Source organism: Rattus norvegicus, chromosome X (assembly GCF_021556685.1).
Source record: "Rattus norvegicus strain SHRSP/BbbUtx chromosome X, alternate assembly SHRSP_T2T, whole genome shotgun sequence".
Classification (NCBI taxonomy): domain Eukaryota; kingdom Metazoa; phylum Chordata; class Mammalia; order Rodentia; family Muridae; genus Rattus; species Rattus norvegicus.
In genome coordinates this window covers 130048825-130076118 of record NC_141554.1, presented here as the reverse complement: position 1 = coordinate 130076118, position 27294 = coordinate 130048825, and the positions used below count along the sequence as shown (strand labels likewise).

The 27294-nt window shown below is 38.5% G+C and overlaps 1 protein-coding gene across 2 annotated transcripts in view; it reads right to left on the bottom strand.

Moving 5' to 3' along the window:
- Sh2d1a (SH2 domain containing 1A) overlaps nucleotides 1–26185 on the bottom strand; it is a 28120-nt gene extending 1935 nt beyond the window's left edge. Inside the window, exons 1-4 of one of the 2 annotated variants that reach the window (NM_001109313.3) lie at nucleotides 25953–26185; nucleotides 12218–12281; nucleotides 6666–6807; nucleotides 5674–5748 (exon numbers count right to left, since the gene is read on the bottom strand). In NM_001109313.3, the coding sequence (NP_001102783.2) occupies nucleotides 5711–5748; nucleotides 6666–6807; nucleotides 12218–12281; nucleotides 25953–26089 (381 nt within the window). In that variant the 5' untranslated portion in view covers nucleotides 26090–26185 and the 3' untranslated portion in view covers nucleotides 5674–5710. Of the gene's footprint in view, nucleotides 1–5377; nucleotides 5749–6665; nucleotides 6808–12217; nucleotides 12282–25952 lie in introns of those variants that run through there. The other variant, NM_001434335.1, reaches the window with a different exon arrangement.
- Nucleotides 26186–27294: the final 1109 nt, after the last annotated feature.

Genomic DNA, 27294 nt, shown 5'->3' with positions numbered 1-27294 from the left:
ATTAACATTTTTTTACTTACTTTTCACACAGAGACATTTGTAAATGGCACTGGGACATCTGGCCAAAGTTCTTCGGATGTCTGACTCGATAGTAATAACATCCATATACTGTGTAACATTCCTTACTGAAACTTGTCATTTACAACACTCTAAAATGCACTCCTGCTTCTTCTACTAGTTGACTACATATAATCAATCACTGGCATGTAGGGCATTATATTTATATTACACAGATAGGAATATATATGACATGTACATATATAGGACATCACATATATAATGTATACTATAAGCAAGAGAGCAGTGAAACAACCAAACCGGACCACTCCCTGGGTAGCTGCCATAGCTATTCCTTGAGAGACAGAGAGGATAGCAAAGGGCAGAGAAAGCCTTACAGGGTTTTTTTTAAGAGATGGGTGTTTCCCCATTCAGAGCCTGCCCCCATGTGGCCCATACATATACAGCCACCAAACTAGATAAGATGGATGAAGCAAAGAAGTGCAGGTTGACAGGAAGTGGATGTAGATCTCTCCTGAGAGATACAGCCAGAATACAGCAAATACATAGGCGAATGCCAGCAGCAAACCACTGAACTGAGAACGGGACCCCCGTTGAAGGAATCAGAGAAAGAACTGGAAGAGCTTGAAGGGGCTCGAGACCCCATATGTACAACAATGCCAAGCAACCAGAGCTTCCAGGGACTAAGCCACTACCTAAAGACTATACGTGGACTGACTCTGGACTCTGACCTCATAGGTAGCAATGAATATCCTAGTAAGAGCACCAGTGGAAGGGGAAGCCCTGGGTCCTGCTAAGACTGAACCCCCAGTGAACGTGATTGTTGGGGGGAGGGCGGTAATGGGGGGAGGATGGGGAGGGGAACACCCATAAATAAGGGGAGGGAGAAGGGTAAGGGGGATGTTGGCCCGGAAACTGGGAAAGGGAACAACAATCGAAATGTAAATAAGAAATACAGATACCCTGCTGCAAGGGCAAGTAAGGGAAGGAGGGGTTCCTCCAGACCAACAGAAACCCACACTTCACTAGTTTCTAAGGTATGCCAATCTAGGCTTTTGTTTTGTTCGTCAGCCATCAATCCTTCTGGTTAAGCACAGTCCAGCCTAAACTGAGCCCAGACTGTAATTTAGACACTAGCATTTTGGGGACCCACTTTGGACCTAACATACACATGTAGAGAAAATGACTTAGGAAGCAGAAGATACCCTTGTCTTAATACAAAGATGGAAATTTCTATTTTCACCTGAGGATTTTTTTAATTGTGCATTCTACCTGGTTCTTGTATTAAAAAAAATGGCAGGAATCCTAATTTAACAAAAGTTTGTCTGTGTTCCTTCACTGCTCGCCGTTACCTTTGATATTTGAGTACGCATACACACATATTACTACATTAAAGTCATGGGATTCTAGTGCTTCAATAATCCAGCAAGAAGACTAAGATTTAATTATTCCTACTTGGCAGATGCCATAGAGGTATCAGACTGACTTAGCTACTAAGGTCACGGGGACTATGAGTGACAGAGATGAAAATTCAGGTCTCCTGCACTCCTGCTTTTATTGGCATCGCCACCTATTGTCTTGTGAGAAGGCAAACAAATTTCAGGGGTTCGGTAGATTCATCAAGGTGTGGGGGGGTCTCTGTTATGTTGATGGCTTCTACCTATCCAATGTGTCACATTTGTTCCATCAAACATGTTATTTTAAAAAACAAAAGGAGCAGCAAGAACAATAGTTCAGTCATGTTTGCTGCCCAAGCATGAGGCTCTGGATTCAATCCCCCACGACACATATGGCGGGCAGAGCCAGGAATTTAAGGCAGGACTCACTCCTAAGCCTAGCTTGGCACCACATACTAGACTAGATGGGGAAAGAGAAATGGACCAAGAAAAAGAAAAATCTCATCGGTGGGTAGGAAGGAATGGGAGTAGAGAGGCTGATGTAAGTGGTTATGTTTGGGAAGAGAGGGGGAAATATGTTCAAAATGAACTAATTAATAAACGTACTTGGTTGTTTTTGTTTGTTTTGCTTTGCTTTGCTTGATAGCACATGCTTGTAAGCCCAGTACTGGTAAAGCAAGGACAAGCAAATTCCTGGAGCTCGCCAGCATAGCCTACTTGGGGAGCTCCAGCCCAGAAAGAGAGCATGTCTCCAGAAAAACATGGATGGACAGTGCCTGAGAAAGGATATTTGAGGTTATCCTGTGGCATTCACAACTATGCACACAAGAATAGGAACACAATACAACACATATGCAGCACACACACACACACACACACACACACACACACGAAACGTAAATGAACTACTAAGAATTCAGCCTTTTAATAGAAATTTAGCCAGTGACCCCAAATTATGAAAGTCTCCAAACTATCATTCACCCCTTACTGCAAAGTAAAAAATACTGTAATCCCATTTCCTGCAAGAGCAAACACAGGTGACTCAGTCGAATTTATAGCGCCCTAACAAGAAAACCAGTTTTCATGTAACCTTGAAACACTCAAGGGCAAATGTCGGTTTTATTATTAATAGACTTTGGATTCTGAGCTCAATAAAGTGAATCAAATAAAACATAGCCTAATGTCATAACATTCATAACAGCTTTATAATGTTGCTCGCATTTTTAAATTATCCATTCTATGTAAGGAAAGAATACCTTCCATTCGGCCCTTTATTTACACCAGATGGCTTCATCAGACATATTCATGGTAGATTTATTCTACTTGTGAACTAAAACAAGGCTCCTTGCCTGTCACAGTCAGACAATTACCTAAGCTTGTCTTCCTACTGACCTTACGCTTCTAAGAACAAATTTCTGAGGAAACGGACAAATATTTGATAAGCTGTCATATGTATTATGAGCTTGCTAACACACTTTTAAAAATGAGGTATATTCTTGGACATGCCTGTGTCGGGTCCCGAAGAATCCTGAGATGAGTCTCATTCAGTACCAGTGCCTCCTCCCAGCAGTTCTCACCCTGACCCCACCTAAACCTTTTCAGCCCGGAGTGGGGGATGGGCTTCCCATCTCCCAGCTTCCCTTTCCTATATAACCTCAGCCCTTTTGGCCTTGCTTTCCTGGCCTTTTGGTCTTTTGGCTCCTGGCTGGCTTGATCTTTTGGCCTTTTGGCCTTCTTGGCTCTCTCCTCTTCCATTTCCCTCTCTTGCTCCCTGACTCTTTCTCTCCTCTCATGACCTTGTTCTGCCTGGGCCCCTCCAGATGCCTCTGGCTGTACTCTCGCTTATATCAAAAAAAAAAAAAGTTTCTCCTCGACCATATCTGGGGCATTCGTGTCCTCATTTTCATGCAGCAGATGCTTTTCTTTAAACCTTGACTTGGCTTCTTAAAGGTATACCTGGCTATCACAGTACTGTCGATGTAACAAGGGTACAATCTTTCTGTAAAAGTGCACCACCCCCTTACATACTGGGAGACAACGAAATTACTCGTGGTAGAAAAGAAAAGTGGAATCAAAACTAATGAGTCAAGTCCAGCCAGAGAAGATGGACGGAGACATGTGGATGGGAAAGTTTGACCTAGTAAAACCAGAAAAGTTCAGAATTTTCCCAGGGATTCACTCCAATATAGTAAGATAGTCTTCTTCGGTGCTTTAATGTATTGACAGCAACTGTCTCTGTATTTTATCTGTTTTCTCTCTCTCTCTCTCTCTCTCTCTCTGTCTCTCTCTCTCTTTCTCTCTGTCTCTCTCTCTCTCTCTGTGTGTGTGTGTGTGTGTGTGTGTGTGTGTGTGTGTGTGTGTGTGTGTGTGTGTGTGTGTTTGAGACAGTGAAAGAGTCTCTCCATGTAGGCCTGCCTGACCTGGAACTCACTACTTATATGAGACTGTCTCTGTATTTTAAATGAATCTTTAAAAACAAACTAGGTAAATAACATTTTCAAATACCTTATTAAAAGGTGAAGGTCCCTAATGGTTTCAGAAAGCCTTTACAAAGCAGAGTCTTATAAAGGAACACGTAAATGTCACTCATCTTTTTAGTTATTCCAGAATGGACAGATTTCAGAGAGTTAAAAGTACACGTTGAAATCTAAATTCAAACCAAATAATTTTTAAACTCTTTTTTGGGACTGAGGGTGTAATTTGGTTGGTTGAGTACTTCTCCAGCACACACGAATCCCTGGGTTAAAACCATGCTGCAGTACAAATCAGGTATGGTGACACTTGCCTACAGTATAATCATGCAGGGGGTGAAAACAGAAGAATCTGAACTTGAGTCACTGTCACCACACTCCATCATGGCACGCTCAAAACATCCATGTCAAATGCTCTGGACGCATAGGGTAACTAGCCCTGTCTCTTAGCAGTTCATGCATTCTTAGCCAAACCCACAAGATTTGGGGAAAGCTCAGAGTTCTAATGTATTAGTTTTCCTATGGATTTTGGACGGGAGTAGTTATGCTGATTCATTCTACCACTAAACACGAATGTGTCTACATATTGGGAACTTCACTTACATATGCATCAACTCTCATAGCCATTGTTGTCCCTACAGTTTTCTTTGTGTTGTTTTTACCCTTTCTGTTTTCCTGTGCAAAAGGACAGAGCACTGCCTGAAGGCGTGAAGCAGGTGTTTCTCCTTCTCTGCCCCCAGTGCCCTATTACGTTCTTTGAGTGAATGAATTCTGTGAGCCCTGGAGCAACTTGGCATAGTATCAATCACAAAAGTCATGGAAATATAAATGTGGGAAGACAGCACTGCCAATAATCCAACTCCTACTTAGGCTTCCATGACTCAGAGTTGCTGAAAATTAAGGAAACCACAAGCTTTTATGGGGTCGCCTAATTACGAATCAGTTGATTCAGGAGTTCCCTGCCAAATACATTTCTACCTGCAGTAGACACAACTAGGGCACAGATACGTAAAAAGAAAAATTCATGACGTCATTTCCTCAGATCTCTAACATAATTTCAAAACCTGTCGCATTGAGTACAATAAACATTTAGAGCCCATTTGAAAACATAGGCTTGTAAATTCCAGTTTGGTCTGTAGGCTTATTTTGTTTTTGAAGAAGGGTGTCCTGTAGCCAAATGATATTAAATTCCTGATCACACAGCTTCTGCCTCTCAAGTGCTGGAATGAAAAGTATGCCTTACCACACCCCACTGGTCCAAAGATTTAACTGTCTTAGCAGAAGAACTCTAGGCAAGAAGGTCGATTTTAAATTTAAACAAATAGTCTTTTCTCTTTATCTAATACTTCTTTTAGCACACACCTTCATAAATCCCAAAAGAAGCCTCGGGCACCATAGCTATTATATCTGCACGCCAACTTCCTTGCTACCATGAAGTCAAGCAAGACACTTGCAAATCAATAGCTATGAAATAAGTCACAAAAAGGCCGCTTTTGACCAAAAAAAAAAAGGAGATTATTTTTATTTACATTTGGCAAGAATCGACATTAATCTTGTGTAAAGTCTTCATTGTGCTTTTAAATTGTTTCTCATTTGTAAATACGGCAACTAAAAATACCCTAAGGGATTCTGTTTTCCAATCCGTGCTTTAAAGCACTTGTTATCTACCACGTCCACTTGCAGCTTTGACATCAGGCGAGTGCTATTACAGGACTCGAGTCGTGTTTAAAAGGCATTTGCAGCTCGCTGAACTGTATTAGCTACAATATACAAGACTTGGAACATACTTAAATTATTGAAAATAAAGTACAGAGTTACTCTTCTTCATGGCGCTTTCAAGCAGATATCAGAATCTCTTCTCCCTAAAGAAAAAGAACAGCAAACATCGGGACAAAGTCGTTCAGTATTAAAATAATAGTTTAACTCGAATTTGTAATATTGAACCTAATGCTATGCCTTGTGCAATTAGTATTTAAATTTCAGCCGTAAGACTAGAGTGCTGGACAGGTAGGAAAGTTAGCTGCATTCTGAATTGGAGTTCTATTTACACTTCTATTTCAAAGGCTAGTTATTTGTTAATTTCATTCACAGTTGAGTCTAATTATCAACTTTTGCCTGAGCCTGGTTCCCTGTCCTCAAAATTATAATCACTCATTTTATCATAAATTTAACTGCATCAATTACCAGCACGTCTTCTCACTCAAAACAAAATACTAAGCCCTTTTTCATAAAAGATCAACAGAGACATCAGATGGCCGGTGGGTTCACTCCTGAGCTCAAATGTCCCCCCAAAATAGCTTTGCTCAAGAGAATCATGCATGCTAGTAAAACAGCCAAGTTTGCTCATTTGAATGCCTTCACTACTGTAAAACTTTCATTCATTCATTCAAACATCTTCCGTTCAAAAGTCAGAATCACAGGAACTAAGCTAAGGTAGCACTAGCTTTGCTGTGCCGTCTTTCAAACTGTACAGGCACGGGTTCCTGAAGTAAAATGGTATTTACTACCCACAAAGGGGAATAGGAACAATAAGCTAGAAATAAGAGATTAAAATATGCTGCAATCGTACCTTCCATAGTTCTCCAGTTTTATGAAAAGTGTGTTAGCGCATCTTAAGCCCCTTTGTGTTATTACCTCTCACCTGGTTGGCTGGCTCCAGATACCTCCTTGTTGCATTTTTCTTATGAGTCTTCCTGCTTATGATGTGGTTATGAATTGGTTGACACCCTCCCCAACCCGAAACTTTGTAACACTTTTAAAACTAGGCCACTGGGCGCACCTGTGGGAGCTTGTGGACTCCTAGCCGAGGACTTTTCAACTGGATACTGCAGAGGCGTTACGATGCCTTGATCTGGCTTCTGAAATGCTGAAATGAGATTTTTTACTTTCCGGAAAAATCTTTTATGTACCCCAGGTGCTGTCTGGAAAAAGAAAAGACCAAGAACCATTATTTATTTGCCTCCTAATGTTTAAAAAAAAAAGACCTATAAGATGTGAGAAGGATGCTGAGAGGTAACATTTGTGCAACTTGCTCAAATATTTGAAAACATAAGGAAGAAAGCAAAACAACATCCAGAAGAGCTTCCTTTGCTTGGCTGCATTTCCCTGCGAGAGGAGCTAATGAGCTGTCATTTCAGCTCTCCCAAGGGTAGTATTAGTTTGTACAAGCTCTTGCTCACAGCCCTGCCCTTCCTGACTGGTACCCATCATACATCCCGAACCTCTAAGGGTGTACAGGCCATTACCCACAATGAATTCAGTAACAGAGGGGATGCAGTTAAACATATATATATATATATATATATATATATATATATATATATATATATATATATATATAAAAGCACAGGTCCTACAGGTCATTAATAAAAAGCCCGAGCAATCAAAACAATGACAACTAACAATCTATCGCCTATCATCGTTTCACAATATAAAATACGACACAGAAAATTAAAAACTGACTGTTAGGATACATGTGAATGCATGGCTGGTGATCACATAGACTCTTCTACATCAGAAGCCATACGGAACTCATCCTTCTTGTAAATTGTGTGTTCCTTTCCCCAATCGTTCTCACAGTCAGCGCTACACCATGACAAGGTTTCCTCTCTGACATGAAAATGAAAGGCTATAGAAGGTCACCTTTATTTATATATGTGTTAGTTTTTAAAGAGATCCCATTTGGAGGTGGCTGCCAGGAGTGTATTCTTTCCCTGACATCTGCGCTCTCACAAAGACACTGCCTGAAATCAACTCTCCCCACAAAGCTTTTGAGCCAAGCTTTAGGCGTCAGCTCCAAACTGTCATTTTACATAAAATAAAATAGTATTGCTATGAGCAACTGAACAATGACTACTCTTGTTTCTTCCTATTTTTTTTAGAAAGTTGTTTTTCAGATATCCCATCTGGAAGGTTTTTGAGATGGGAACTGCTTGGTTTTTAGCATTTAATGAGAAAACCTGAAGCCTGGCACAGAGACTTCTGTCAACTAGACCATAAGCTAGAGATAACAGACTATCCAAAGCTACTCTCAGTCACTGCCTACTTTGGAACAAGGACTTTTCCAGCACAAACCCTGTAGATGTTCTTGCTTGCTGTAAATTAGTGCCCGCCTGTCACTCTCAACAGTTAGAAAAGTCTCCTACCCCTCTCTATCTGTCGAATCAGAAGACCTTCCTAAATTTCTGCTCAGCCCTCATCTAAAAAAGAACATGGCCATTCTTGCAGAGGCCAGGTCTGCGAATAGCTCTTTTGTTCTAGGATAGATCACAAACTACAAAGGCACACAATGGGTACAAAATACTTCCTTAGATCTTTCTTGGGGCCTTTCTTGATCTTTCCAAACACTTTCCTCTCTCTTGCCTTCACTATTTCCTCTCGGACTGGTAGACACATATCCACTCTTTCAATTGTTCTCATTCCACAGGCACAAACACGTAAACTAATCATCTTCCATAAAGTAAATTAGTAAGTAGGTGTGTAGTCACATGTATGATCAGAAGCAACAGAATTGTCTCTGCATTCCTTTCAGATTAGGAATAGATCAAGAAGTTTCTAGTGAAGCTGAGGTCACCAGACAGAAGAAAAAACTTACATTATTTACCAAGAGTGGAACCATCTCAAAACCACACTTCATTTAGAATAAATTTTTGAGGTTTATAAAAGCATTTTCAACAAAGGCATCATTTCTACAGGGACTGATAGTTAACACTTGACTATCCATGCTGACAGAGAAGACTAATAGCACTGAACATATAGAAGCAATTTGAACTTCAGATGCAGTATTTCTTTAGCAAATGACTGACCACATTTATGATGCTTGGCTTAAGCCGATAAGTAACTTGCTTACTAGCTAAAGATCTCCCGATGACCAACTATGCAGAAAGGCCCAAAGGCACAGAAATTGGCAGGAAGAGAACTGTATGATTTTGACAATGTATGGCTGACAACCTGTACGTTAATAAATGAAAATCGACAATGTAAATGTAGTCTCCAAGGACTGGGTTAATATCCTTGGCAGTGTTCTACCTAAAGTGAAAACCATGCACATTTGTCTTGTATAATCCATAGATTCAAGGTTCAATGTAATCTCCATCTTTGGTTTACCTAGTTTTCAAATGGATTATGCACAGATAGAAAGCTTTTTCTTTTTTCTCACAGTGTGGAAAACTAATTTTTTTCTGAACAAAGTACAGTACCACTTAGCAAATTTTGGAAAGTCATTTATCACACACAAAAAATCACCACAGAGAACACTATCCTTTCCATGAATTCGCTTCTTGTTCAAATTTGTGTATCTCCCATACTGCCACCTCTTAGTTATCCCATGGAAAGTTTTGACTCACATCTGGTCTTCAGTGAATTCTGGAGAAATTTCTTCCAGTCAAGTGGCATAAGTTCTGAAAATATGCACTATTTTAACTTGTTAATTTGCCTTAACAAGAAGGCAAATGTTGTAGACAGAAAAAATGTAGTACATAATTCACAAAACAAAGAGAATTTTACCTCTTTCACACTTGGGGATAATCCATGCCAATTGTTTACACTCATGGTGCAAATAATTACAATATTATTAAATAATGAGGGTCAAATCAGACAACATAAAGGAATTTATGCTCAATAAACCCTCTCCTTCCTTCTTAAAATGATTACATATATGTAATAATGTGATATGATGTTATATGTAAAATTGGAGAAAACAAATTACAAAATCTAAGGATCCACATCCATCTCTTCCGCCCAAGACTTAGGCATCATTGAGTAAGAGGGGTGAAAAGAGTGTAAGGGCCAAAGGTGGTGGATGACTCCAAGGAAACAGTGTCTTCCAGACAAGCAGGACAATGTCACACATGAGTTCATGGCGGTTATAAAGGCATACACAAGACCCATGCAAGCCTAACCTGGACCAGATCCCAACGTGGAGGGAGGAAGTGTGCAGAGTCCCACACATCTAGCCAAGGAACCATTGGCAATCAATAGCTCCCAGGAGAAAAGGCAGTGTTCTTTAAAAGAATAGCCCCAGTAAGTAAATCAAGCTTCAGGGGAAGGCCACACAGCCAAGAATGTTTGAGTAGCACAAACCACACTGGCATATTTAGAAAAAACAGGAGTATACAAAGTTGGATGGAAAGGGGGGAAGAATGCATCTGGGAGGAGCTGGAAGACACGGGTAAATATGACCAAAACATATTTTACAAAATTCTCAAAGAAATAATTTTTTAAATTAAAAAAAAAATCAAAGGCTCTCCATTAAAAAGTTCTACTGCTCTTCTGAAGGATATTTCTTGAGGGGAAAAAGAGTATACATAGCCAACCCATACACAAATCCATAAGTATCAGCTGCACAAAACTATTCTTTATCATAAGTCAAGTTGCTTATTAATTTGAAGTGATAGGTTTATTTAAGAAGTATAGTTTTTATTAGAATCGATACTGACTTTTCCATGGATAGTATCACTGTATTAATTATCCTGACACAAAGTAACATGGCCAGAAAGGGATATAGTATCGTACAAAGGAACATGCTCAAAGGATGTTATAAACTTGTCTTACGAAATGCATTGCTATGTACAGTAAATATATGGCAATAAAAAACAAAATTTATTTGAGGATATTATTCAATGGCATAGCAATTGCCTAAAATGCATGAGAACCTGGGTTTCATCCCTAATCCTAATTTTAAAAACCTGGAAGTTGAGCTGGAGAGATGGCTCAGTGGTTAAGAGCACTGACTGCTCTTCCAGAGGTCCTGAGTTCAAATCCCAGCAATCACATGGTGGCTCACAACCATCTGTAATGGGATCTGATGCCCTCCTCTGAAGTGTCTGAAGACAGCTACAGCGTACTCATATAATAAATTAAAAAAAGCGAAAGTTAAAGATAAAATTTAAAATATAAAATTAAGTAATTAATAACAACGTACTTGAAAATATTATAATTCATTTTCTCTATTCAAATGATTGTAATTTATACTTTGGTTTTTACTGACAAATTTGCAAGACTTTTTTAAACTTTTGTCTGGACTTTACTATTTAAATGCACATATTTATTAAGTTAGTAATAGACATTAATATTAACATCTATGCTTTCAAAAGGCTACTGTGAGTCATTTCCACTCTCAGCACGTACTGTTATAAGGTAAGAAACTAACTAAAATCTAAAGTTTGAAAACCACAGCTGTAGAAAGATCTTAGTCATTTCTTGGACTGACACAGTGGTGTGCAAATATTTCAATAAGAAACCTTTATTCTGAATAAATCTTATTCAAAGTCCTAGTTGATTAGGAAATCTAAAGAGATCTTACCCATTGAAGCCAAGATAGGTACCCAAAAGTACACCCACTCACCTCCTCCTTTCCTTCTGCAACCCCCTTCCCAGGGAGTCCCAAGATAGAAGAGAACCATGATTCTATAAAACATACTTTTAAAGCACGGCAATAGCAGGAAAGGATTCATTGTGTATATATGTTTGAAATTTTCAAATAATAGTTTTTATTAAATACAATATTCCCTCTTCTCTATTCCAACCACCCAGAGGCCTCTAATTTCAAAAGAGAGACCTCTTTTGAAGATCTTGCCTATGCACACAGAGCAGCATCAATTGCCTGTATGTTTGAACATGCCTCTGCTCCAACTCTTGTGCCTAGTAAGTTTGCACTAGATAACATACATGTTGTTGAGAAGTCTTCAGTAGTTCACAATTGTGGATGCTCACTGTGCGTCAGCCTCTCCACCGAAGAGCTTCTTTAGTGGTATTGCCTCATACTCCTTGAAATGAGTCCCCTTAACAAATGCTGGTAGACTCACTTAACAAATTGCTTCCATCACAAGTGACCGTAGGAAGAACCGCACATGGAGTCTGAGTGCATTTGACGTGGCCAGGATTTTGTGCTGTAGTGTAATTCCCTGTTATATCTCCTGAAGGCCACTAGTGACTAGTAGGAAATAGAAATCCCAGCATGTTTGCTTGTATCCGTATCAGTTAGTATATGCTTTCTGTTGTTGTTATTATTATTATATTATTATTATTATTATTAAAATAATTATTATTTTAAAATTTTATAAAGGTACTGTAAGTTACACATGATCCTTCAAATTTCTTCATTTTTCCAAAATGATCCTACCTCACACAGTGGTGGCTAAATAGGTCTGGAACCAAACTTTTCTAAAGACTTCTAAATGAACCATCAGTGACTATAGAATTGAACATCAGTGATTTAAATATGATTAATATTTTGGGAGTGTGTGGTGTGACTTCTCTTTTTTAAAGCAAGCTAGATTTCAAGCACTTTTCTGATCCCCAGAGAAGCAAAAGTAAGTAAAAGAGCAGTACCTCAGCACTCCAAGAGCCTGTTTCTGTCTGGGACACTCGATACGTATAGATGTAACCTTGATACCTGTGAAAGAGCACATTTCCATTACTGATAGTTTGCAAAAGAAAAATGAATGCTGTAAACTCGAGCTTACTTTTATCTAAAAATCTTACATATACTGGATGTACATAGACAGCTTCCTGGCAGTCCCAGGAAGCAAAGCCATTGCATTTAATTTGCTTAAAAATTAATTCAGCCCATTCACAGTTTCTGGTGTTTTTTTTTCTTTAACGTAGTGTGGATTAATATACCTAAGTATTTCTCTAGTTAGAGAGACTAGACAAAAAGTAGCTATAGACCTGCTATCACTGACCAAAAAAATCATAAATTATTAAACAACTTTAACAAACCAGACTCTTACTGTTTTTTAAGAATACAGTCTTAAGCTAAAAGTGGTTGACTGAAATAAGACCCAATTAAATTAGCAGTAATACTGACAGTATTAATTATTAAAATAAGTATATCATGCTATGAAATACAATTATTCTTATATTACTATTATAATAAATAGTACTATACTATTACTATACCGTTGTATAACATTGCAGTATAGCAGTAATAGTAATTGAATTTTAAAATGGAGTATTGTAGCATGGAATGCTATCCAGCCCTTGAAATAATTAAATTCTGGTATTTACAACACGATAAATAAAACTGGAGGATAGGATGTCCAATAATTCAGGCACAGAACACCCCCTCCCCAAAAAACACAAGTATCTATTTTTCCTTACATGAAGATGCTAAAGTGTTGACATCAAAGAAATACAGATTAGGGTGGTGATTACTATGGGGCTAGAGACATGGCTGAAATGTTAAACGGATTTATTACTCTGACAGACAACCCAGCTTCAATTCCCAACCCCCTCCCAGTACTTCACAACCATCTGTGACTCCAGTTCCACCATGATCACCAAGCGAGTGCATGGTGCACACACATACATGCAGGCAAAATACTCACACATAAAATATGTGTGAAAATATGTTATAAAAGAGGGATCTGCATTCAGGTGTGGCACTACCCGTAAAATCCTGAACCTGGATCTGGACCTGGGTGGAAGCTACATAGGCCAGCCCACCAGCAATCCTGTGCTATGCCACCAGGACTAACCTTCCTGCCTTACCCAGGCAAGGGACACATCCAGCTTCCCTGCTCTCAGGTCCTCAGAGCTGGCTCACCTATGCCCCACTATCAGGTCTGGCTCTACTTTGCTGCCCAGGCAAAGTGTGGGGCCACTTCTTCTGAGTGTTGCAGCTGTAGTTTTGTTTGTTTGTTTGTGTATAATCCATTATTATTATCTATCATTATCAGACTGTGCATAAGCAAACCAGACATTTTTGCTCCTACTTCACTGTGCTGGTTAAGGGTTTTTTTTTTTTTTTTTTTTTTTTTTTTTTTTTTTTTTTTTTTTTTTGTCAACTTGATACAAAGTAGTCATTTGAGAAGAGGAAACCTCGATTATGAAAATGAATCTATCATGCTGGCCTGTAGGAAATCTGTGTGGGCATTTTTCTAGACTAATGATTGATGTGGAAGGGCCTAGCCCACTGCTGGTGCTCTACCTCTGTATGGATTCTATTTAAAAACCAAGTTGAGCAAGCCATGGGGGAGCAAGGCAGTGAGCAGCATTCCTTCATGGTTTCTGCTTCACTTCCTGCCTCTCTCTACCTTGAACTCTTGCCCTGATTTCCCTCAATAAGGAACTTTAAGCTGGAAGATGAGATAAACCCTTTCCTCGCCACGTTGCTTTAAATCACTGTGTTTACCATAACAACAGAAATAAACCCTTTCCTCGCCACGTTGCTTTAAATCACTGTGTTTACCATGACAGAAATCGCGGCAGAGCACTTAGTGCCACTGCTCAGCAATTCTCCAGTCTACACCTCTCCTACTTTCCGCAGCCACAGGCCACCACCGTGCTACTCTTAATCTCCATGGGAACGACTTTCTTATATTCCACATATGAGTCAAAACATGTGGTACATGACTTTCTGTGTCTGCCTTATTTCACTTAGCATAATGACTTCAAGTTATAGCTCCATTTTGGCAAATTACATGATTTCGTTCCCTCTGTGGTTGAACAGACTTCCATTCTGTTTACGACTCCCTTTTCTGGGCTTGCTCAATTGATGGACCCTCGTGCTATTTCCATTTCTTGGCGTTGGAAAGTACTGTTGCAATGAATCTCAGAGTTCAAATATCTCTCCGACATACTGCTCACATTTCCTTTGGATGCATCCTCGGGTGTGGAGAGCTGAACAGTGCAGGACTTCTCGTTTCGTTTGAAGATCTTCTATGCTGTTTCCCATCTTTTTTTTTTTATTAACTTGAGTATTTCTTATATACATTTCGAGTGTTATTCCATTTCCCGGTTTCCGGGCAAACATCCCCCTCCCCCCTCCCCTTCCTTGTGGGTGTTCCCCATCTTGAATATGGAATATTCCATATTTCCAAAAGATTGCCCTATCTACATTTTTGTTAATAGTGTATAATGTTTCCCCTTCCCCACTTCCTCATTCGTACTTGTTATCTTTACTTTCTTTGATAATAGCTTTTAGTATTTATTTGTTGTTTACTCATTTATTTGTAGTGGACTGATGGAATAATCTTGTGATTTTGAGTTTCATTTCCCTGGTGATCGAAGTACTGAACATTTTTTCATTACTTTTCCTTTTACAAAGATTTATTTTACTTTTATTTTATGTGTTTGATCTTTGTGTTTGCATTTATGTCTGTGAATTATGCATGTGCAGTGCCCATGGAGGCAGGAAGAGAGCATTGGCTTCCCTGGAACTGGAGTTACAGACAGTTGTGAGCCACTATATGGGTTCTGGGAATGCCCAGCTCCTCTGGAAGAACAGCCAGTGCTCTTAACCACTGAGTCATTCCTCCAGCCTCTCATAATGTTCTTAAAAAATATGTCTCTACTAGAAACGTAAGGTGACCTTCATGCTGAATTTTCAAACAAGTTTTGAATCTGAATATAAATAACTTATGTTTCTGTCATTGTTCTTAGGCACAGGATTGGATCGATGGGTATCCTTGGTTAGTAAATACATTAGTCTGTTTAAATCACTGTGTTTAAACTTAAAAGAGTAGATGATACTAAAATCTTACAAAGAGAAGGCTGAGTTCGTTGCTCACATTGGCATTAAGTCCCTTTAGGATTAAAAAGCCTTTAAATATTTGAATTAAAGTGTTATGCCTTTAACCAATATCTATCAGCACTAATTACCCAACAAACTACAAAAGACATTTAAAATACTCTAATCGGGTTCATTTGACTTGGGAAATTGGACAAAAGACCAATTTAAAGGTTGGTGTGATCACAAAACAAATGTTTTCTTTTTGTAACATAGACTTATCAGAGTATTCAAGTCATATATAAAATAACTTACTATTTGCGTATATGCAATAGGCTAAATAAACTACTTTACTGTTAAGGTCTTATTTTTTAAGTAATTGAAATCAACCTTAAAACACACCAATTTTATTAAGTATTCAACAGGGACCAAGACAAGAGCTTTCATTTCTGCTTTTCACCATGGGATCTTGAAACATGATTCAAGAGAGTTTCTTAAAGCTGTCCAGAAAATGGAGATAGAAGCAGGGCCCTTGGTTCTATTTTTCCCTTTGGGAAGCAGTCAATGTGAATAATTCACAGTAACTTTAAGGGTAATGATATAGAAAAAAAACAGTGCTTAAAATCTCAACAATAGCACTTGGGAGATAACTCAGTTGATAAAGTGTTTGCCTGAAGGCAGGAAGACCTGAGTTCAATGTCCTGAACCCATGCTATGCATGACGCTGTGCATTTGTAGTTCCAACATTGAACCCCTGGGGCTCACTGGCCAGCCAGCCCACGAAGGTTGGTGAGCTCCAGAAAAGTGAGAGAGTACCCATTTAAAAAAGTTAAGATGGAGAACTCCTGAGGACTAGCACCTGAAGCTGTTCTCTGTCTTCCATTCACATGTGTACACATAGCTACAAGCACTTATACACACATACATATACACATATACATGTGTACACACAAAAAATAAAAACTCAGTAATTTAAACGAAATGGTAAGCAATCTGTCTTCCAGATTCTGAAGCAATGGGCCTCTAAAATATACAATGGATAGACTTCTTTACCATTATTCACCTTCATTTAGTCAAAATAAATGAGTATGTTTTGAAAATTGTTTCCTAACGAATCTGATCTTATCTCACGTTCGGTTAAGCAGCAGGAACCTGAGTACCACTTCAAAAGCTCTTACCTTCTTCAGTCTCCAAACAAGCTGATGTCAATGGCACATACATTTTCTCATGATTAACGTGTCTGATATTAACAATTACCCCACCCCAAGCCCTTGAATTCTGAATGAACAAACTTTTCTTTCAAATAAATCACAAGCGTGTGACTTCTGTTTTCAGTCATATAACTTACTGAACAAGCATCCTCCAAAGACAACATTCATAATAATATGCCACGGATGGGAGAAATCTAAAGCAGAACAACTCAAATTGCATTCCTCAGATCACAGCACTTGGGAGGCACCTGATATGGGTGCTGGGAACCAAACTCAGATTCTCTGGAAGAGTATCAAATGCTCTTAATCACATAATATGCTTCTTAACACCACATCTATGCTCTGTCTGTAGAAAATCAGTGTTAAAGGAAAAATCAATAAGTGTTAATAAAAGCCATAAAGTGTACATATCTTTAACCAAATCACGTCCCTTATCATCACACACTCCAAGGAAATAAGTCAAAAGAAAAGTATAAGTTTTTAATAGTAAAGTAAAATTAACATAACTACTCTGAGCAAGTAAACATTACTCAAAATAAGAGACTAGTTTTTAGATATGCCCTCAAAAATGTGTGTTATTAAAGGAGAAATAAAAATTACATCAAAATAAAATGATTCTTCACAGACAGGAAAGTACTGTGAACCAACAGTTAGAAGCATACCTGCTGAATGGGAAAAAAGCATTTGCAAGCCATCAACCTGATAAGGCTTAGTATCCAGAATATCTAAGATCTGAAAAAAACTCAGTAAGAAAACAAAGTGATTGAAAATGGGCAAAGGACCTGAACAGATTTTTCCCAGAAGAATACACAGAAAATGGGCAAAAAAAAAAGTACAAAAAGAAATCCAACATCATTCATCATTGGAGAAATGCAAATTGAGACCACACCTGTTTGAATGGCTCTTACCAAAAATATGAAAGGTGAGTATTGGGAGGGTGTGGAGAAAGAGAACACTTGTACTCTGTTGGTGGGGAATGCAAATTAGTAGAGTGATTGTGGAAAACAGCAAGGCGGTTCCTCGCAAAATAAAAAAAAAATTAAATTTCATGACTCAGCAACAGAATGACTGGGTGTATATCCAAATGAGATCATTATGTTGAAGAGTATGTGCTCCCCAGTTCAGTGTAGTGATATTTACAATATAAAGGATAAGAAATCGACCTTAGTGTACAACACTGGATGGATGATACATGAAGAAAGTATGATATAGACATGCTGCACCTCATATGATGGATCTAGATTTTAAAACGAAGACATGGAAATAAACTGAGAAAAAAGACCTGAGAAGAGAAGACAAAATGAGCTATGGGGAAAATATGTTCAAAATATATTCTACATGTAAGAAAATATTATAATAAACTCATTTTGTACAATATGTGCTAATTATTAATGATTGAAAAACAAAACCCAAAATATATATGTAATTGAATATCATTCAAACTTAACGAAAAATGTTATCTATTTTTGACAACAGGGATGAACCTGAAGGACAGACATTATGTTAAATGAAATAATCCAGGCACAGAAAGACAAATATTACAAGATCTCAATTATGAATAGAATCTAAAACTACTGACTTGACAGAAGCTGTGATGCTGTGCCTTTGTTAATCACAAATTAGAAAAAAACATGTGATTTGTTTTCTAAAATTGCGACATGCTTCCAACTTCCTCTATGAATATAGACAAATCAAGAAATGGATCCATTTTTACTTCCTTCTCCCACTGAGATGTTTTTGGAATTGATCAGCAGTCCAGCATTTAGAATTTAAAACAGGGGAGTGTTTAAATTGTTGCTGTTAATTTATTTTTGTAAGTAACACATAGAAAAAGTATGTTTTAGTCCTTGCTGACGCTAAAATTTGACTTTATTTCATCTAAAGCTGTCCCCAATGCTTTTAAAAGGTGTTCAGACTAGCAATGAGCAGGTACAAAGCCATGACGTTTATTTCTCAATTATTTCAGTGAGTCAGTATGATGGGTACAACTTCGCTTCAAACCAACAAACCCACATCAACTTTCTTGATGCCAATTAAAGGACTTCCCAAGAGAAAAGCTGCAAGTACATGTGACTTATATGTTCATACTGTGAATATTCCGAGCTAGTCCCCGTAGCCTCACTTACACAATATATTTACAAATGTATACAACATTTGTAAGACACCATTATGAAACAGATGTTGAGAAACTTTTGGTGCTGATCTGAACTCATTACATAGGTCAGACTGACTTCAAATGCATGGTAATCCTCACACCTCACCTCCCAAGTGCTGAGATTGCAAACAGGGGTCACCATACCTGCTATAACTAAATTTTGAATAAAATATATTACATCCATAGTGACTTTCCCATACATACAAAGTCTTCAATACTAAAACTATATTCCCCCTCAAGACATGTATAATTTTCTGTTGTCCAAACTTCCTTCTTTTGGAGTGGATATGAATTTCCAGTACAATCTAGTCATTCAATATCCAGACTAATGGTATATCTATGTAATGATCCTATTCTTACAACCACCACTTGCTAATCCAGGGCAAAAGAAAATTTGAAGCACTTGAGCAAGGTAAAATTCCTAGATAAGGGGCAGAGTTACAGGGGATGGAGAGATGGCTCATCGGTTAAGACCACTTCCAGAGGTCTTCGATCCAATTCGCAGCAACCACATGGTGGCTCACAACCATCTGTAATGAGATCTGATGCCCTCTCCTGGCATAAATATAAAAATCATCTTGTCAGATTTTACTTAAAGAAAGAAGAAAAGAAGCAGACTTGCAATGTGTGCTCAGAGAGTCTTGCAAAAAGGTCTTGACGCTTAATCGTCGTTGTGTGATGCATTTCTTAAATTAGTGGGAATGAATGAACATTTTGGTCTTAACAGCAATTTCAGAAGTATAATTCTCCACAAAAAGATTGAGTCTGTAAAGATAGAGCTAAAACATTCTGCTGAAGACAGAACAGGAGAGGTAGGTGGGATGGGGGAGGAGTGGCTAACAGATCAACGCAGGCTTCCTCCACATTTAAACTAAATGGCAACTTCAGACTAACCTTGAGGCTTCAATTTCACATTGTTAACCAGGGTCAGAGTTTAGCATATTTTGTCTGTGAACTGTCCCTTTCATAGTTGACATGTAACAAATTTAATACTAGCCTAGTTTTTGTGCTCACTCTACCTTGAATAAATTCTACCGAGAAAATCCAAAATAATTTTAGCGACCAAAAAGATGTGGCAGCAATAAACATAGCCAGAAGAATTTAAAAAAACAGATGTCTGGGCAAGCAGATGTCTCAATAGGTGCTACAATAGGTACTTAATGGGCTAGCACAATGCCTGAGACCCACACGGAATCAGGAGAGAACCAACGTACATGTACTCAAACATACCACACACACATAAATACCTAAATACATACGTAACTAAATGAGGAATGTAAAATGATAAGAACTAAAGTGTGGTTTCTTGTTAAATTTTATAACCTGAAATTCATCGCCATATTCTCCTTTGCCACGCCGTTTCCTGCTAGTACAACCGATAAGCTGGAGTTTCATTGTACTACGTACATATCGTCTACTTCTGGAATTCGGTTGTATGGTAGGCACTTTATTTCCAATTCAAAAATCTCCATATCTGCTACAGGGATATTTGTTCATTCATTTTTATTGCTGCTCTATTCACGATAGCTGGGAAATAGGAAGAGCCTAGATGTCCTTCGACTGATGAACAGATAACAAAAACTGGGATATGCTTACAGATGGAATTGTATTCAGTGATTAACAAAAATGAAATTTGCAGGTAAAAGAATGGAACTGAATACAGTCATTCTGAGTAACCCACAAATATCACGTGTGTTCTCCCATTTGTGATTGTAGTTAGCTTTGAGCCTTGCGATATGTGTGTTTCATTTGGAATACTCATAGAGGTCAGGGATCATGGAGTGGCTGCTTTCAAGGAGAGAGAGATAGAATGCACAAGTAGAAAGAATGAAAAAGGAATACTAGAACAGGAAGGGTGATGGTGGGAAGGCAGAGTAGAAGACAGAGTTCAGTGAAAGATAATTAACAGTAAAACCCTCTCAAAAAAGTCATACGTAAGGCTACTAATGTAGATGTTTCCTAAGTTAAATAAATGTACACATATGTAAAAAGTGTTAGGGTGGAGTTACTCCACAACAGGATAACCACTAGACATCATATGTTACCAAATAAAGTTCCTGGTACCAGGAATGGATTATGACTTGTTGGCCAATGAGGTCCCATAGAGCACCATTACAGGCCATTGCCAGTGTCCTTCATTACCCTCCAGAACTTGGCAGTAAAACCCTGTTGCTGAAGACACCACACCCGTGAGGCATAGAACACAGCAAAATCAAGCTGGTGCAGACCTGGAAGCTTCATCTGTATGGGCTAATCCATAGTGCTGGAAGGTGCACACTCTCAGAGGAGAAATGTGATCACCAATGTCAGCCCTCAAAAAAGAACAAGAAGATAACTCTTTTATCCAAAAACGTATATGGCAAATGATGTCATTCTGTGCCTTCGAGGCTAAAAAATTATAAATGCATTTCTTCTTCTGAATCTTTCATCAGAGAAGCATAAACTTAGCTGTGTACAGAGATACTAATTGTAGATATATGATATTTTTCCAGCTTATCTTTAAAAATATTTTAATTAGTTTTTCTCTGTGAGACAACCTAGGGAAGTGGCTATTTATCTTAGAGTGAAAAGTAACAACTTGTGAGGGTATAACATGTACCTCAATGAAAGAAACTTGATATAGCCAGAAAAAAAGAATAGAAGAAAATCTTACACCGTATCTTTGAAAAGTCAATTCTCTAAAGATGGTAGTTTTTCCTTAATTTATTATTGATGTTAATTTCATCTAATTTAACATATTTATTTTAGATTTCATCACAAAAAAATAGTAGACAAGAATACCTATTAACTTTTGAGTATGTTTGAAAAGTACAACACACTAATACAATTAACATAAGTACAAAAGATAAATTGAACCAAATAATCAAAAAACAATAACCATATTGTAACTATTCAGTTCTTTTAGTTTTTGGTAAAGGGGCCCAACAAATGAAAATTGGAAATTCTATTTAGTAAGCTATGTTGGAGTGTTGAAAATCCACTTGGAAATAAATCAAATTAGATCTTTTAGACACATAAAAGTAAAATTCAAATAGAATTAAAGAGTAGACTATAAATTAATAAAACCATGTATTTAAAACAAAAAGTGAAGTTTTATGTATCTGTAGAGGAGAAAAGATTTTCTAAGCTGAGAAGCAAAGGCAAAAAAAAATCAAGCATTTGATGCATTTTAGTACTAAAAACATGAAATAAAAGTATTAAATAACAAACACCAAACTGAGAAAGGATATCTACAGCATGTTAAGGGGTGTGTGTGTGTGTCTGTGTGTGTGTGTATGTGTGTGTGTGTGTGTGTGCAAAGCAAAAGGATCCAAATCATGAAGTGAATAAAAATATGCAAATAGTTTACAAATGGGGATAAATAGTTCAACAACCACATTAAAAACATTTAGTGCTAGTAACAAAAGCTAAAATATGAAAAATAGAGTATAAATATAATAAAAATTAGACATCAAATTTCAAAGGGAATTATTTTTAACAACAATACTCATTGGTAAAGGAAACTACACATTTAAACTAGAATACTCATTTAGGCAAAAATGTATGGTGATCAGTTCTATGTAGAAATTATAGTTTAAAAGTATTGAATCATTCAGTTGTCAAAATAAGAAGCTGGTGTACATGTACAAAATCATCCAAAAACAAAATTAGTCAAGAAACAATAAAATAAGAGATTAGTCCTGAAGAATATGGTTCATATACAACTTAGCTGAACTAAAATACAGCTCTTATAAGATAATACCTTGATTTATTTGTGAAAATATTGCTTATGAGTCAGCTTTTTTCATACTAAATGGGAATTGCAGCAAAATGTAATGAAAGGATGTCCATGTTCCAGAATATTCATTCTACTAAAGCACAACACTTTATTTAAAACTTAATGGAATGGTAGGGGTTGGGGGTTTAGCTCAGTGGTAGAGCGCTTGCCTTGCAAGCACAAGGCCCTGGGTTCGGTCCTCAGCTCCGGAAAAAAAAAACAAAACTTAATGGTAGTTATCTTTAAGTCATAATATTATGGATGATTTTTTCCTTAAATTCCATTATGTTTCAAACTTTATATCCCAAATACAAAAGGCTATTTTGATGAACTCTTAATTCTCATTTTTATTTAGAGCAAACATTGGAAGAGACTATTTTGATGAACTCTTAATTCTCATTTTTATTTAGAGCAAACAATTGGAAGAAACGCTTCTTGTTTTAAATGAAGGGTAGCAATCCTAGAAATGGGAGACTTTTACATTGTTTAAAACATTTTGTTTTTGAAAAACTAACAGGACAAAAAGGTCATGTCTGAGATTCACTCTAGGAAAGAGGCACATATTGTTTGAAAGGACAATTTTAAGCATGGTTTGAACCATACAATAAAAATAGAGTGAGTTGAAGTTTAAGAACACCTTCTTGGTTAATGAGAATAAACAAAACATGGAATAAGATGCCACTGAGCAAGCCACCATTGTTGTAGGTTTTTTCATGCATATATGATTTATTTTCTTTCTACTCTTCATCCTACAATTCAGTATTTTGAGTTAGGAAGTACGTTATGTTCCAAATAACATGTTGCACATACCATGTAGTGCCAGTGAGAGAGAACAAAATGTTTGTGTATCTCCAAGGGGACACTCAACTAAAAACAAACAAAACCTGAAGCACTTATCAAAGGCGAGGAAAACATTCCTCTTATTTTTCTTGTCTCTTTCCTCCACAGTTTTCTGGCCATAACTGTGAAAACCCATAAACAGGGCTAGAGACTCAAGGTAGAGAATTCACCACGTCTATAGGAAAAGGTTTTCAAAATGAAATTGGTCAACAGCAAGCAAAAAAAAAAAAAAAAACCAAAAACAAAAAACAAAAGAAACAAGCAAACACCTTACATTTATACAGCATCCCCTGTCAGTGAAAACCAGAAGGCTGAGAATTTCCTTACATGGTTCCGGCCTATGTGCCCAAACACCAAGGTTTCTTTTCTTCAAGATTTCACTTACAACCATGTTTTATAACAACCGGTTTCTATTTTACGCAGATGTAAGGTGAAGCCCCAGAGAACTTGAGTGACTTCCTAGAGCCCCCACCCTGGCCTCTTAGCCCGATGCTCTTGCTAATGAAGAGTACAATATGGCTGAACAGTTCATCTAATTCCAAATTGTGTGCTGAGTGCCTATTATGTACCAGGATATGCTCCTGGTACTGGAGACCATGTTTGCTCCTTCATGAAGGTAGTTTGTGGTAGACCCCACATATAAGTAAACAAGCTAATGTTAGTAAGTTTAAAGTTCCTTGAATAAAGGTAATCGGGTAGCAGCCCAGAGAGGCCACTTAGGTTCGTTAATGATCAGGAGATGTAATGTCGAATACAGGTGTAAAATCCTGAGAAGGAAGCAGGCTTAGTTACCTAACAGAGGTGATCGGGTGCTATGAAAAGCACAAATCTGAGGTACACTGTCTCCAGCCCTCTCCCCTACATAGGCTGCATTTGAACTTTTATCTTTTCCTTTTGGTTAAGGAGCATGCTACCTCTATTATCAGTGTGTCCAAAGCAACCTGTTTCACTCACCATCCTTCATCTTTTCACAAGAAAAAAATACCCTAAGGAGTGTCATTGGCTTTCCCAGCTCTTCTTAGGGATCCACTTAGGAACATGAAGGTCCAAGCCCAGGGCTGGGTGTCTAGCTTAGTAAAAAAAAAAAAAAAGCATTTTGGAGGCTCATGTAAAATCTTGGATTCTTGGATTCTCTCCCCAACACTGAAAAATTATTTTTCCATATATTTACCTTGAAGCCTTTATGATGAATGTATTTGGCATGATCTGCAAACTGCCAAAAGTAAGGCTTGGCCATTTTTAAAAAATCAATATACAATGACAATCAATCCTTTCACACCAGCCTCAATTTAATCTTTATTTTCTGGCCCAGAAACTACTTCAAATTTTTGCAGTGTATCATCATGTACAGAACTCACTACCAAGCACTGTTTTGTTTTTGCTTTTAGGTAGACTGTACTGTACTAGAATGAGGCTGTGTGTGTGTGTGTGTGTGTGTGTGTGTGTGTGTGTGTGTGTGTGTGTGTGTGTGTGTGAATACCCTGCTTACAGTAGTGCCTAAACTGGGTCCTTCTGGAGACTTCCTCAAGAAGTACTGAAATAATTTGTCCAAAAAGAGACCAATAATAAACCAGACATATCTGTTGAGTATCAAAGCCCAGCATTTGCTTTTTCTTTTCTAATACATGGAGGCATCATCTTCATCATCCCTTGGAATATGAAACCCATTTAAAATCAAGGGCTAAGAGACTGATTTTCGGAGAGAACAAGCTTTAGAGTCCAACTACGGTAGGGTTCGCTCAGGGAGGTTGGGAGCCAGGATGCAGCTGCACCTGGTTCAAAATGGGGCAAGAGGCTGAGAACAGTCTAGGCAAAGGTCAAAGTGGGGTCAGAAGAATGATGTTTTCTTTCTGTGCTCTTTAAAACTATTTATTGTCAGTCCTATCTTTTACGGGACACACCACGTTTTTAAACTCATTCCGCCTCTTATAAGCAAGGTAACAGCATCACGAGAAAGGCACCTCTGCTCTTTCACACACTTCCTCTCCAGAGCTGTGCTGCTTTAGTGTTCTTTGTTGTTGTTCATTAGGGTCGTACACTGTGTAGCCCTGGTGGGCATGGAACCGGCTGTGTTAACCAGGGTAGCTACCTGTAACTCACACACATCTGTCTGCCTCTGCCTTCCCTGAGGGGCATTCCGAAAATAATGAATTCCATTTCCTGGTTGGCCACTTCTCCGAGCATTTGTTAGATGCTTTTCTTTTGGGGTACCATTTTCAATCACACTTGTAGAGATTGATAGAGAAAGCTTTTCCTTTGCCTTAATTCGTGGCCCAGAAGACAAAATAGTCCAACATCCCAGAGCTCCAGAGCCGAAGTCTAGAATATGGGCCTTTCTCAAAGTAAAGGTAAATTCTAGGCCATGTTTTCCCATTCTGAAGGCTATTCAGTGAAGCTGCCACAACCGAACTGGGGAAATGCAGTAGATAAATCCCCAGGGAGGGACATACATCCAAGTACTGCCTGCCACACCCCTGGGCAGAGTCCTGGGCCAGTAAGAACTGGAAGAGTACTCAGTTCCTGCTGCCTGTATTCCCTCTGTTCCTTTGCCAAGAGTTGTAACCCCCTCCCCTGCCACTCCCCCCCGGGCCTCCCCTGAAAGGGCAGGATACACATGCTATAAGCCTGCCATGACCACAAGATGTACTCACAAAACACACAGGCAGTACACGCCAGGGACACTCTCGCTGTCTCGCAGCAGATAGCTTCCATCCAGCCCCGTAGCGAGTAAGAGCTTCTCCCCCATCTCCCTGCTGATTTTGCCGTGGTACACAGTCACCGCATCCATGCCTAGCAAACTCTTTGATGGGCTCAGAAGGACGATGGTAAGAGGAAGACTTTGCGCTGCTGCTGTTGCTGCTGCAGTGGCTTGCTGGGCACAATCAGCCACCTGACTCCCAGGGCAGCCAGTATGAAAAAAAAGAGAGAGAGAAATGAGCACCCTAACAACAGGATGTTGTCTACCTGCCTTAAAACCTCTTCTCACACTTCAATTAAGGCCAGCTCAGCAGTTTAACAGGTTCAAACTTGTCATGGGTTTGATCACCCTAGTCTCCAACACAGAGTTCGTGGTGGGGGAGGGGCACACTGGAAAAGTGAACACTTGCAGCATTTGAGCTGTGCCAGCAATGCAGACAGAGCTTGCACAAAGATGAGAAGCTTGATAGGGCTTTTCTTGTGTGGTTCCTGCAACCTGTGAAGCCCTCGGCAATGACTTGGCTGAACTGGTGAACAAAAGAATGGCTGATAGAGGTAAATGGTACTTGTCATCATGAGGGGCAGAAACGGCCTGACAAAACAAAAGCATAAAAACAGCCCAACTACAAAACCAGAGTCTGGCTCTGAAGCTTCCACAGCATTCCCAAGTACTATTGAACTGTGCACTTTGGGACTAGATGTTCCTGAAAAAACTCTCTTTTCTTCAATGATGACAGAGTCCGGGACCTCCCAGATGAAGTTTTCTACCTCTAAGCCGTATGCCAAATCCTTGAATACACTTAGGCCCAAGCAAAGATTTTTTACCTTAATGCTTTTTTTCCAAGATCCAAAAGTATCAGTTTAGTCACACACACAAAAAAATTGTCATGGTATTACAAAATATTGCAGATAACTGAAGGGCTTAAAAAGAGCAAATCCTTCTATTGGCGCGTTATCATCATCATCATCATCGTTATTAAAATCCAAGCATTTCTTCTTTCCCTTTTCACCCTTTTCACCATCGAACGAACCCTGTTCTCCTTCAGCATCGTTATCACATGCATATATGCATGTTCATATAATTCCTGAGCACGTTACACAGATACAGTTGTATCTGTCTAATGCTATTTGTATGTACGTTTTCAGGGCTAGCCATCTGGTACTGGATGAGCAATTAGTATGCCCTTCCCTACGGTGACCACTACACCCGGTTTTACTCAGCTGCCTGTAGTTCTTCCTATAGGGCTGCTGGCTTGTGGGAGTTTTCTGTCCAGTTTGTTGTATGTGACCTTCTAT